This window comes from Halichoeres trimaculatus, unplaced genomic scaffold (genome assembly GCF_033239565.1).
Source record: "Halichoeres trimaculatus isolate MK-OKI-2021-1 unplaced genomic scaffold, fHalTri1.1 fHalTri1_scaffold_11, whole genome shotgun sequence".
Lineage (NCBI taxonomy): Eukaryota > Metazoa > Chordata > Actinopteri > Labriformes > Labridae > Halichoeres > Halichoeres trimaculatus.
Genome location: NW_027437189.1, coordinates 10,212,467 through 10,226,628, shown reverse-complemented (window position 1 = coordinate 10,226,628; position 14,162 = coordinate 10,212,467). Strand labels below are relative to the sequence as shown.

The 14,162-nt window shown below is 38.5% G+C and overlaps 1 protein-coding gene across 1 annotated transcript in view; it reads left to right on the top strand.

The window, feature by feature from the left end:
- The window catches only part of LOC141798810 (solute carrier family 12 member 5-like), a 45,505-nt gene that overhangs the window by 16,486 nt on the left and 14,857 nt on the right, over window positions 1-14,162 (top strand). Inside the window, exons 2-4 of the mRNA XM_074680667.1 lie at window positions 11,346-11,449; window positions 11,613-11,753; window positions 11,933-12,079. Of these exons, the coding sequence (XP_074536768.1) occupies window positions 11,346-11,449; window positions 11,613-11,753; window positions 11,933-12,079 (392 nt within the window). The remainder of the gene's footprint in view (window positions 1-11,345; window positions 11,450-11,612; window positions 11,754-11,932; window positions 12,080-14,162) is intronic.

The following is a 14,162-nucleotide window of genomic DNA, read 5'->3' as shown; positions in this document are numbered from 1 at the left end:
AGTTTATTCTCATAAATGTTTGACTTACTTCTAGTAAATTTATGACTCCATGCAATTCTCATAAATGTATGAGATCAATCTCGTAACTTTATTTTATTTTTTCTTCAAAATGGTCCTTACCCTCCTTCGTAATATAGCAACAACAATGAATATAAAATGAAAAATTTTGAAAATACAAGTGCAATAACATTTAACAATTTTTCTGCTGGATAATTAGTTAAAAGGATTACTGGTACCTGTAGTCCTTAAACTGTGAAAATGCTTTGAAGTACTCATATTAGTTTGATATTTTTTTATTCCAATGCAACTCGATACTGACAAGTGACAGAACATCTCCATTTGAATGGGAAAACTAGAGTAATTTCAAGCATCCTGTTCTATGTCCTATTTTCAATGATTAATTTTACACTCTGAATCCAGATGGGTTTTTCTTTTGGGCGGGGGGATCAAAATAACGCAATACTTCAGTCGCATTCCCACGCACAAGAATGTGCCTCACAGAAACATACTGTTAGCTTAGAGACAGTGAAACCGCGTGCTACACCAATAGGTTTAAATTAAACAAATGACTTCATGGTATTAGCTCTAATTCCTTAGTTACAGCAGGCGAGGTGAAAATGAATGAGGTAGGCGTGTGGTTGATGTGATTGTAGGTTGCTCTGCAGCTGATTGGCGCACTTCTCTCACATGCTGAAGTTAATTTCTGCCCTCCCCTGTGGCCTCCAGCTGTTAGATAATCCCCTTGAGCCTGCGTCCTATTAAGCTTTTAAAAGCCGGTATAAACTGTCCATTTTGTAATAGCCATGTCACATCAAGGGTACAAGTCTACACCACTCACCGCCTTTCATCTGCAGCGGTCAAGTCATTATAAACATTTTTTATTTTTAGTAAATCTGCAGAGTCAGTGCCAGTTGCATGTCATCAATTGGTCATGGACGTCTGTCCTGAAGGGTAAAACACCAAAGTAGACTGAAGACTTATTGATATTTATAAGCTGATGAACATTAGAAACCATTAGTGTAAATCTTTGACTTTTTATATGTTAAGTATTAAGATCTGTGGGGGCTTTTTCATTCAGAGTTAAAGACTGAAAATCATTTTATGACCTGTATGCATTAGTCTTATGCATACAGTTTGAGGTCATATCTAAGTCTATTTTCTTAGCTTTTCATTTTGAAAGTCCTGTAGTTTAAAGTTGCACTGCATTCTTGTGACCCTGTTCAACCTGAAGAATATTATTTGAATGGCTAGAAATTCCCCTTTTCTGTCCTTAAAATACTTGCAGATCTGTTACACACTGTGCAGTTCCCCAGGGAAAATTTTCCCCATCTGCTTTTGTCATAAAGCAGAAATCTTAGCAGAGAGTAATTTCATGTTTAGGTAAAGTAAATCCTTGAGTGAAACCCTCCACTTTGAAGAATCGGCGTCTCACATTCAAAAGCTAAATCCTGAGATTTTTTTCTCTAAACATATTGAATCCAGCGATTATGAGGTAGGGTTAAAGGTGGGGATGGTTTAACTAATCAATCCTGTCATAATATTTTACAGCATAACATAAAGTGTTATTAGTATATTGAATCATTTAAAGACTCTTTAAACTCTTATGCCAACAAACAACATTCTTTGTATGTATACATGAAAAACTGCCCTCTGCAAAATCAGACATAGTAGGCAGCCATCTGCTTTGACTCCTTAAGACATTTTTCTTTGCATCCAAGTTTTAGGCAGAAGGATTATATGTTTGTCTTTGTTTTGAATTGTATAAATATGTGTTTGTGTTTGTTGGTGTGTGTGTGTGTGTGTTTTAAGCTCAGACACATGGACATTGGAATATAAAGAGGTCGTCCTGGGGCAATAATTCTCTGTGAACATGATGAATGTTCGGGTCAGACGAGGTGGCTCATCCTGATCTGACCTGCTCATCACAGACAGAGACCACTCAGTATGTTTCTGCTTCACATGTTCCTATTGGCTACACCTGTCACTTTAAAATACACCTCTGTCTCCTCTGCACTTAAATAAGCTGTCATATTTCTGCTGCTATGTTTCAATTTAACGGTAGTTTTATTGTTTGGCTAGTGTGGTAGTAAGATTTTTATGGCAGCTTTAAAGATATCCTTCGACATCATGACAGTCAGTGAATTTTAAAAGCTGAATAAATCACTGATAACCCTCTTAAGATTCCATCATTCCATAACCAAAGGTTACTTGTTTCCCTGGCAGACCCAAACCTCTCCATGGCTGATGACATATGGGTATGATTAGGTGACCTGCCTGGGAGAGTTGGTGGATTCATATTATGCACTTTCCAAGAACCAAAACACCCTTTAAGTCACCAATAAAACATTGAAAATCCCGCAGGTGGGTACAGTCCATGCTGGAACATAATCTTGTGTTGATTGAAAGCAGACACTCACGGACATTGATGGCTCAATCACTCATGTTTGTGTCTGTTGCATGTTCTTGCCCCATTTTTTTTAGCTGATATCCAGGTGCAGAACACTACTTGAGCTAGCGTTCATCAACAGCACTAAAACTTAACTTTCCAGAAACCAGGGTGAGAGAAAATTTTATCAGTTTGACCATTGTTCCATCTGTTGACATGACAGAGCTGGGGTTTACGACCTTTACTGCAGGTCAGCAGGGGGAGCTCTAGATCTGTTGACTTCACTGTAAGATAATTTAAGGTGTTCATGAGCTCAATCAGAGGCAGCAATCCTCAGGCAGGGCACTTCAGGTTATACAGTGGGGAAAATAAGTATTAAACACATCAACTTTTTTCTCATTGCATTTATTTCCAAAGTTGCAATTCAAACAAAAATTCTACCAGACAGTGGTATTAACTCAAATAATCCACACACCATGGAAAGGCTGTATACTTTGGCAAGGAAATGCACCATACCACCTGACATCTGTCAGTAATTATTACTTGAACTTCCAATTATTGCAAACCACCATCAGCTGGGCTAGAGCAAATTGATGGTCCTATAAAAAAGGTTGTTTTTTCATCAAGCAGTTAAATACGACACACCTAATGATGGGTAAAGGCAAAGAGCTCTCTGAAGACATTCACAACCTGATTGTTGCTTAGCATTAAATGGAACTGGTTACAGACTTTTATCAAAGCACCTGAATATTCCAGTCAGCACCGTTGGGGCCATTATTCGCAAGTGGAAGAAGCACCACCTTACCATTAACAGGCCACGCACAGGAGCTCTTTGCAAGATTTCTGACCAGGAAGTCAGAAAGACTTTATTAGAAAGACTTGGAGGCAGCAGGAACAATTGTTACAGAGAAAACGATAGGCAATGTACTCTATCGCCATTGCCTCTATGGACGCTCAGCCCGCAAGACTCCATTCCTCAAGAAAAGGCATGTTGAAGCTTGTTGCTAAACAGCATCTTGAAAATCCTGTAGAATACAGGGAGAATGTTGTCTGGTCAGATGAGACCAAAACTGAACTTTTGGGCTGTCATACTACATACCATGTTTGGAGGAGAATTGGCACTGCACGTCACCCAAAAAACACTAAACCAACAGTGAAGTTTGGAGGTGCAAGCATCATGGCATGGGGTTGTTTCTCATCTCATGGTATTGGCAAACTTCATATAATTGACGGAGCAATGAATGGAGCCATGTATTGGGAAATTCTTGATAGGAATCTGCTGCCGTCTACCAGGATGATGAAGATGAGACGTGGCTGGACCTTCCAGTAGGACAACAATCCAAAGCACGCGGCAAAGTTGACTCTCAAATGGTTTCAAAACAAGAAAATCAATCTGTTAGAATGGCCTGGTCAATCACCTGACTTAAACCCAATTGAACATTTGTGAAAAGAACTAAAGAAAAGCGTTCACCAGAGGGCACCAAAGAATATTCAAGATTTAAAGACAATCTGTGCAGAGGAATGAGCCAAAATCACACGTGAGCAGTGTGGGCGATCAGTTCAAACATACAAGAAGCTTCTGGAAGCTGTCATTGCAAACAAAGGCTTCTCCACTAAGTGTTAGATGAGTCTCTGTCAGCGTGTTCAATCCTTTTTTCCTGTTTTATTGCACTTAATTCCACATAATCATTATTTATGGACCTGAACATTGTGATTCCTTTTCATGTGTGGATTATTTGTGTTAATACCAATGTCTGGTAGAAATTTTCTTTGAATTGCATCTTTGGAATTAAATGTGATGAGAAAAAAGTTGATGTGTTCAATACTTATTTTCCCCACTGTCAGAGTTTAGAAAGAGAAACCAAATGTTGACTCTGTTGTACTGCAGGGTCGTTTCAGAATCAGAAATACTTTATTGATCCTTAAGGGAAAATCAAATTTCAGCTTCAACCCTTCCAAGAAACATAAAAAGACAGCAACATGGGGAACAGCAGCAGGAGAACTGGGGGGCAACCAGCGTGCCCAGTGCCCCGTTTCATTAGATACAAAAAGGTGTACCCAAGAGGTAGGGAGAAGGAAAAAAAGCAAATACCAAACTAAGCTCCTGAATTGGGGGCTCACTGTGGGATTAGGAAAAAACACTTCAGCACATAAGCACATAATAAACCATTACAACAATACTTGAAGATTTGCACATGTGAGACGGGGGAAGGGTGTCGGGAAGGGAAGGTGTTGCTGAAGGGCACGCACACAGGCTCACTTGGGCGTGTCGCATCAGCACTGAGCAGACTGCACTGTAATGTACACTAACAGCAGTAAAGCTTAGACAGTTTGTTATACAAGATGTTTTTGTGATGTGTCCTGATTGATGAGCTGTTGAAAAGGAAAACACATCTGGTGCATACCCCTATATAGTTTGTTCAAGGGTCCCATATTCTGCAAAAATCACTTTATTAAGTCTTTTAGTGAAATTTGTGGGTCTTTGGCTTTCCTCCCAGCCTACAAAATCTGATATTTAATGACAAAACCTGTACTTAGTAGTGCTTGTGAATGTAAAATCCTGACCTTAAACAAGCCGTTTGGATTTTGGGGATTTGTCGACTTCAGCGAGTCCCTTTTCTGAGCAAGTCTGACTTGATTGGTCCACCGGAGCAGATACCCCCTGACCTCACTTCGAGGCGAGCAAGCGGATGTCCATTTTTGTACAGTCTATGGGTGGTATCAGCAGTGACTCATTTACATATTAAGGTCACACCCACTAAATCAGACTTTTCTGAACAGAGGGGCTATGAGAGCTTGGAAACAATGCTGCTGTGCTTGATTTATTGGTTTTTTGGACCAAAACATGTTACTACCATTCCATAAAGACATTGATGATCCATATTAAACTGCAGAAAAAGAGCAGAATTTGGGACCTTTAAATGCTACATAAAATGGAGAATAAAGTTGGTACATTGATGCTAAAACTGGTGGTGTATTTGAGCAGTGGAGCTTTTTGTTCAGTTTTTATCCACTGTTAAAGCTCAAACATAGGCTAATGTTCTCTAAGTAATGAAAAATTATGAACTCTAAGCTAGACTACACTTAGAACCAGGTTTTGGGTAAAAATTCAAATGACAAAGAGTTTGTTATTGCACAGTTAACTAAAGAAGGGGTATTATGCTTCAAATATGGATACTAAGTAACAATTCTGGATGTCTGTACTTAATTTGTGCAAACTGTTATACACTCACATGTTGTAGAAGTCCCTGAAAAACAGCAAGAGATCTTCATGAAACTTGCTGAAATTATGAGGTCATCACTGAAGGATCTGCTCGATGATTGATGACACCTTGGGAAAGCAGGCCTCAAACACTAAAAGCTGGCACACATTACAGGATTCTTCAAACCTTCTCACAATTTGAGACCACACACTTGATGAAAACAAAAGACAGATCTCACAAGATCTCTCTCTTCTGATCTTAAAATGTGTGGTGTGCAGTCCAGAGGACGCCACACACTAACAGATTCTTCAGCAGAGCTTTAGCTTCTCCACGCTTCATATTTCAAATTTTGTGTAGTAGAACGTGACTTTGGTGTAACAAAACAAAAATGATGACAAACAGGAAAAAGCAATGATAGTTGTTTCCGGCCTCTAAAATAAAAAAAATGGCATAAAAAGGACATACGATTATGGAAGAAGATGCGGAGACATGGGCTGTATGAATAACAATGCAAGTTGTAAGTGAGTAAAGTCGGTCAGTCAGCTGAGCCAGCTCACGTCTTGATTGGCTTTACTCTACTTTACTTTAGTGTGACTATATGTGACTATACACACTGTACCTGCTCGGCTCCTCTTGGAGCAGGATTTTTAGTCTCAAATATTAAACTTCTTCATTATCTACAATCTCTCAATATGAGGCCTTTCAAGCAGCTCAGACTGGACAAAATCACTCATAACACACCCCTCACCACAGGAAAATCACCCAAGATGTCATTTGCAAACAAGACAATTGGACTTTTGCTGGCTTTGATCCTGAGGGGGAGATCAGAACAAAAATCTGCCAAATTATTTTGTAGTGTGTACCCACCTTAAGGGGGTTTGTGGAGTAGGGAGCCTTAAAGAGAGCAGCTGAAACAAAATGCTTGAAGCAGAGGCTAATATGAATGTTTTATAAAACCCCAGTGTGTGAAAAGAGGAACTTATTTTAGATGTTTATCATATAGCCCCACCAAGGGGGTGCCAGTGGGACAGTACCCTTGTTTAATCAAGGGTAAAATGGATGAGACCGTATTTGTGCCATTGTGCACTAGCTTATAATTTTACTTTCAATTAATCAATGAAAAATCTACCAATAAACTTAAGCTGTACAATACACACCAATCAAAGCTTTTACTCCAGCTTTGAAATGTTCAGCAAATCTGAAAAGTCAATAAGCATTAAAAAAAAGAAAGCAGTTTATTTCTCAGGCTGGAAAAGAAGAGAAAATCTGACAAATCTGGGTCTCAGAACAGCCACTGTGAGGGCTTTCACACCAACCCCATGGCCCCATGCTGGTTCTGGTTCCCAAAAGATTCTCAGACCCAAGCCATTTTTTCAACCAAGCTGTAAATGTTTTTTGTTGTTGTTGTTGTTTTGTAATGCTGTTAAAGTCTGTTTTTTTTATTTGGTATGTGAGTAGTTTTTACATACAGTACTGTATGTTGCCCCTTGATATGAACATGGGCTGGTTCTCCAGAAAGCACCATGGTTCTGTGAATCCAGCACGGAAAGGAAATCCTTATTGATACAACTGCTTCATATTTCAAGCTTTCCTCACTAAATAAAGATGGAGGAGGGGATAGTTTCTAATCCAAAGTGTGTTTTTATAAGGTTTGCTTTTGGATTATTACCTCCGCCAAGGAGATTATGTTTTTGGGAGCGTTTTCTGTTTGTTTGTTTGTTTGTTTGTTTGTCTGTGAACAACTCAAAAAGTAATGGCTCTTGATGGGATTTTCAGGAAATGTTCAAAATGGGATAAGGAAGAAGTGATTAAATTTTAGAGGTGATCATTTATCACTGTGAGATAGGGTCGTTCTTACCATATGTGTATATAACTCCACAATAAACGGTTGGATTGCTTTGCAAAACAATACAAGACAAGGAAACAATAATTTCTGACAGATGTAAAAGTAGGATCCAGATTCTGGATACCAAAATCCAGAATATGAAATATGTACTGGGTCATCATAATTTTCAACACTGTCAGGTAACAAATTATCGCACAAACCTGCAACTGGCATCAAATTGTAACAGACAGTCTGCTGAAAGGGAGTATAACATTGAAGTTGGACAATACACGGCGAAGGTCTGCGCTCTTTGGATGCTTTTATAGTTATAAATTGCATGTGTTACAAACTAGGAAATATAACTTGACTGACTGTGGTTGACTTGAACTCGTAGCTCCAAAACATGATGGACATGGGTTGTTGGAGCTGCTCTTTCAGTGTCTGGAGGCAGAACACAGAGGTTGGACATATAATTAAGTCTACTCCTGCTGCAGTGGAAATCCTAAATCTTCCATTTTAATTTAAAAAATAAATTTTAGATTAGAAAAAAGTCTTTTTTCCCTGAATTGTATGAATTTTAAAATGTAAACAAGATATCATTTACAGCCCTCTGAGTTGATTTTGTGGTTCACCTAACAAAAATTGTGTGTGACGACCACCCTGGGGCACTGCATGTGTGTTGATATTCCAGTGGTGATACAAACTTGGTTCTGTTAGTGTGAGTTCAGATTTGGTGCACCTGTATGAAGCAAGCTTCTCTCTGTCTGTCCCTTTCTTTTGCCATCCCCACATTAGACCCTTTTCTTTTGTAAGATGTGTTGATGCATTTTTCATCGCCTCTCACTAAACCATATTCACTCACCTACATGCACACGACTGATTCTACACATCAGACCCATTGTTATTTATCATTTTGGCTTAATTTTTTTTTTTAAAAAAAAAACCTCATTCACTTCAGTAACTTGTGCTTCCCCCATCTTTGTCGCTCACAGTTTGTTTTGTAAACTCTCTGCAGGCAGTCACTGGTCACACATTTTTTTAAGTTTGGCTGTAAGTTGGACTAATTTTCTCCTCCTTTGTAAGCCTGTTAGCCTGTGTGTACAAGCATTTTGCAGTCTGTTATTCAGTGCATTGTGTTTTCCTAAAACTGATCAGTTTTATGTTCAGCGTGTTTTGTCAGCTGAATGATAAAAGGTTGTCACCCTTTCCCAGCCATCAGCACATGTTGCACTAATTCCTAGTATCAGTGTTCAACAGTTTTGACTACACTGACTAGAGCAGGCAAACAGAAGCACACGTGCCAACTCAAAAACACACACACATATACACTCACACACACACACACACACATTTAAAAAAACAGTTTGAATCGCAATATTTTAAAAGCTGATTTCACTCTAAGCCGAGAGCTGAAATGAGCTTTAAATGCAGATTTAAAAATCATGCAGGGTTACATAATACTCGGGATGGTTGGCTTTAACATCATCTAAACTACAACCATGACTGGAAATGAAAAATTAAAATGCTGTGACTCCAGTTCAACAGAACAGGTTACAGAGAGTTTAGTAATGGTTTCTGCTGCACAGCCTGAGAAAAATAAACAGTCAGTCGTTTTTAACCACTAATGTTGATGTCTGGGAAAGTGTGGTATAGTTTCCGGTGTTGATAGAAAGCTGATAAAACCTCTCTTCCTTTGAACATCTTAATGCCGACCATGTATTGAAAAGCTTTCTAATCCAATTGAAAAGGCGAAAGGCTTCTCTAGCAGAGCAGTCAGTTGTTCAGAGGATTATATGTTGCGTGAGAGCAGTTCGGCTGTTATTTGACTCTCCTCTTTAGCCTAAAGATTACTGTATAATACTGCTGCACCCTTGGGACCCGAAAGAAAAAAAAACTTCATTATGCTTTTCAAAGTGATCAGGTGCTTCAGGACGTCCCCGAATGTCACCCTGCCTACTAATTCCTCTATTTATTCCCTGGGCGTAATTATTTTCACAGTAACTTACATTTTTTCATTGAAAGAGAAAGCTTGCCATGAATTCTTTCCCAGAATGCTTTGTTTTCACTACTTTTGATGAGGAGCAGGATGTAAAAGTTTGCGCCTCAGGGGTCAGGATGGTCTGAATGACCCAAAATATGAACTTTTATACCAAGTTTTCAATAAGGATTAAAGAGGTAGACCGCAGACTTAATCTTGTTACAGAGAGTAAATCAAAACTCATCTGACTGCTTTTGGTTTAAGCAGTTCAAATCAGCTCTGTACTCTATGTGTGCCACACCGAGGGGTACCAAAAGCTTGAAACAAGAGACAATAGCAACAGCATAGTAAGCTGTTTGGCATTGGCACAGAAGATTTCAATCAATCCATCAATCAAACTTAATTTATAAAGCACTTTTCATGCACTGTAGTGGCAACACAAAGTGCTTGACAAATCAAACAAAACACCAACAACAAAAAACCCTCCACCTCTAACCCACCAACCCACACCCTTAGTGCACAAGGTGAAAACAGTTGATTAAAATCCCTGCAGATGACCTGAGGAACTGTGGATTTGGCAAATTTTTCAAGGGATCCCCCACATACTCAGCTCTGCTGCTCATCCCACAAATAAATGTTTCTTAAAATGTGGCTCCATTTAAAAAGGGAAACAGAAAACAGTTACATGTTTGGACTTATCGTTGTCCACACTTTAAATTGAGATTATCAGTGGCAGTATTGCTGGTTACAGGTTATTTTAAATTGCTACTTCTTAGCTTCCAGTTCGGGTTGGCCAGGACCGGATTGATTTATGGCACATCTAGGTCTCTATGACAACACCACGCCGGCTGACAAAGTTAAGAAGTGAGAAGAGATAAAACATGGAGATCTGTGTTTTTCTCTGCTAAAAACAATTTCTGAGACTAATTTTGTCTTGATGGTGGACACAGGAGTCTGTCAGACAGAAAAAGGACAGCCTAAGCTAAAGGCTAATTAGCTTTTAGCTTGGGCTTTATCACTCTACAACACAGGGGCTAAACTGTTTATGATAATGTCCATTTTAACCCACAGTCAGCAGTTATTTTGCAGTGGTCTGTTCAAACTTGAGAGTCTATCAATAAAATAAAGAGTGAGGTTACATTAGCTCTGCTTGGTAGATGACTGGCAGGACATAGCTAACCAGGATTTTCTAACGTTAAACATTACAGACATGTCTTAGAGCACTGGGCTGTCAACAGCGCTAAATAAAGACAGCTACTAAGCTACTTACAAACTGACAGTGTTAACTTGTTGTAACGTTAGCCTACTGATACATCAGGCTGATCATGTTGCTAACATATAGCCGGCTTGATGTCACGTTTCAAACCATAGTGCTACGTAACTGTACTAATAAAAACCTTACTTTGGCGCATTGTATCCAGTAAAAAGTTATCTTGAATAAAGAAAAATAGTTTTGATCTCCATTTAATTCCAAAACAAACCCATGCCTCACCAAAAGTAATTTACGACAGTGTGCGGAGACTCTGGGCCACAAGGTGGCAAGGGAGTGCAATTAAAACAGATCCTATCTTTAAAGATTAAAGTTGATGTTCAAAGGAAGCTGCATTTATCTCAGCTGAAGTGTCAATAGCACAAAATATTTAGCAGAAATAAGGAAACATGTTGAAGCATTTGTTTGTGGTCAAAATTAGCAAAGATAGGAGTGGTGTCACTTTTTCTGTAGAGCTTTGAAGTAGTTTAGTTTTTTGTTCTTTTTCACATTAAAAGGTTAATTTTCAAGTTCTGAAGTATTGTATGAATTTTTCTCCAATGTAAGTTTTATTTCTTGTCTCTGCAAGGATGTATAGTTTCGACACAATGAGTCATTTTTGTGTGAGTTTTTCAAAAAAAGACGTTATCACTGTGAATTACGTAGATTAAGATTTCAGTCTGTTGGTGTCCTCTGTGTTTCAGGTGATGGGAACCCCAAAGAGAGTAGTCCTTTCATCAACAGCAGCGCAGCAACTGACGCAGAGAAGAGCCAGCAGTATGACGGCAAAAACATGGCTCTGTTTGAGGTGAGGACAAGTTCAGACTCTTTTATGAAACATGCTGAGATGTGACACAGCTTCTCATTCCCAGTAAGGACATTAACATTTGGATGATTTAAGGTCATGGCCTCAGTTTTCATCATGAGAGTTCCAGGTCTGATTTGACTGTTTCTATGTGTGTTTCTTGCAGGAGGAGATGGATACCAGTCCCATGGTCTCCTCTCTGCTCAGCAGTCTGGCAAACTACTCCAACCTGCCGACCGGAAGCAAAGAGCATGAAGAGGCTGAGAACAATGAGGAGGGGGCGCGTCCCTCTAAAAAACCAGTAAAGGTAGAGTACCCTCGAAGTTTGAGCAAATGTTGCACATGTTCTTTGTCACGTAGACATCAACAAAAAAGTAAAGAGATAGAGAGGAAACAGAACTAATTGCACATAAGACAGATTTTAACCTCATGTCAGTTTGAACTATTGAAAATAACAGAACCACTGTCTCTGTTCGGGGTTTTCAGGCTCCACAGCTCGGCACCCTAATGGGCGTCTACTTACCGTGCATCCAGAACATATTCGGGGTCATCCTCTTCCTGCGGATGACATGGATGGTTGGCATTGGCGGCGTCTTTGGCTCCTTCATCATCGTCTTCATGTGTTGCTCCACAGTGAGTGAAACTTACAAGCATTCCTGCCTTCATTTATCTGTCATGCAACAAAACTGTGGTCTTCTAAGAAAAACAGGTGCTCTATTAAAATGTGTCTGTGATATTTAACACACCAGACAGTTACTAGAAGTTTATAATTAATCTATAAAACAGCGTGTTTAATTATAGTGCTCATTGCACAGATGCTGAAGGTGATATAAATCACCAACACCTTTTCTTCCTGTTTTCCACATGCAGCTGTTTGCTGCTTAGTTTACAAATTTGGACTAAGATTAAAAACAGATTTCCTGCTGCTTTAAATTTCCTCCATCATGGGGACAACTTAAAACCCTGTCTATATAAATATTGCTGACTTTGATGAATTTACCAATTATTTGTTCATGAAGTTTATTAAAAAAGATTTTTTTGTCAGGTTGCTCATGTGTAGAAAATTTCCAGTCAGTTTCAGGAAAGTTTCCTGTAAATTTCCATGGGAATTGAAGCTCGAGAATACTGGAAATTTTCAGCAGTTTGTTGCAACTTGACTGAATTTGTTTTAAAAAATTTGAGGAAATTTTGGAAAATTTGTATTTATTTAATTTTTCTTGCTGTCAACCTGATTTAGAACTATTGAATTAGACATGTTTACATGCAAGTCTACATATAAGAGACCAAATTGTTTGATATGTTAACATGCATATGACCAGGTAAATGCAGTTGATATAATTAAGTCAATTATTATTAATAAGTTATTAGTTAACAAATTCCCCCAAATTCCCGTAGAAAGTTCCCAACTTTGACAATTCTTGGAAGTTTGCAACTCAACTTTCCAAAGCCTGTTTTGCACCCTTGTGCACCCTTTCGAAAATGGATTACAGAGAGCTGTGTCGAGGAGATTGTTGCATATTTCCATTCACAATTCAACCCCAAGTTCTTAAAGAAATACATTAAACCCTCTCTGACCTTCAAAAAAGTCTCTGTAAGACTCACAAGAGGCAGTGTGTATGGGGCTGCTGTGCATCCAAACAATACTCACCTGTATCCTGATTCAATTTTGACTTTGTTGATGCTGAAGAATTTAAGATCTTAGAACAGCCAGTGCTCTGTTTAAGAAAACCACATTAATTTATCATTTTTATAATAACTTATGTTTAAAAAAAGAGTGTACTGCTAACTTTTGGAGCACTATCTCAACATTCAAGCATCTGTTTCTCTGGATCGTTTGATTCCCACAGGGTTTTTTATTCTACATAGCAAACAGCACCACCATATAAAAAGCCACAGTCACAGAGCTAAATTCAAATATTCAACAGTTGTGACCAAACTCTTCAGTCGTCAGCCCTTAATAAGAAACAGATGTGTAGAGTTTGGCTGTGGTAGATGTAGGGATGTTCTCTTTTATTGTGTATTTTCTTGATGTCTTGGAAGGGAGAGGATCCTGAATTTTGTAACTCATGCGTTGACAATTTAGGTGCAGAAAAGTAGATCAGCTTTTTAATGGAACAGAAACAAAAGAAAAATATCTCATAGATTCAATCAAGTTAACTGAAAACACTGCACAATCTCTGGTGAAGACAAAGTCAATTTTGTTCGTAATTTTTTTTTTTCAAATGTTATGTGAATAAGAATGATTATGTTTCAGGGTAAGTTGTCAAACAGTTAATATTTCAATAATATCAAAAACCAACAACACTTCTTCAGCTCTTGGAGCTTTTACAAGCTGCTGGATTTCTGACTATATATTTTGAATACAAGTCTCTATTTTGTAACATGTTTTTACAGCATGTAATTTTTCTGATAACGGCTCTTACAGGTTGGATTCATGCTGAAAATCAAAGATCAAGCAAGCTTTTACTCCACTGCTCCTCATAGTTCACTCATGATCAATCACACATTTTTATCTCCACTAAATGAACAATGAAGGGCGTCCTCTGGTGGTAACTCTATCGACAGTTAGTTCAAGTAACTTTGGTCTCTCTTGTAGAGAGACACATGAAGGCAGAGTTTTAAAACTGAACTTTTCATTCAAGAGATCCATTTCTCTGTCCATATCTGCTCTGCTCAGGGAGGGTCGTGATCACAGAACATGTGCATTAATGCCAAG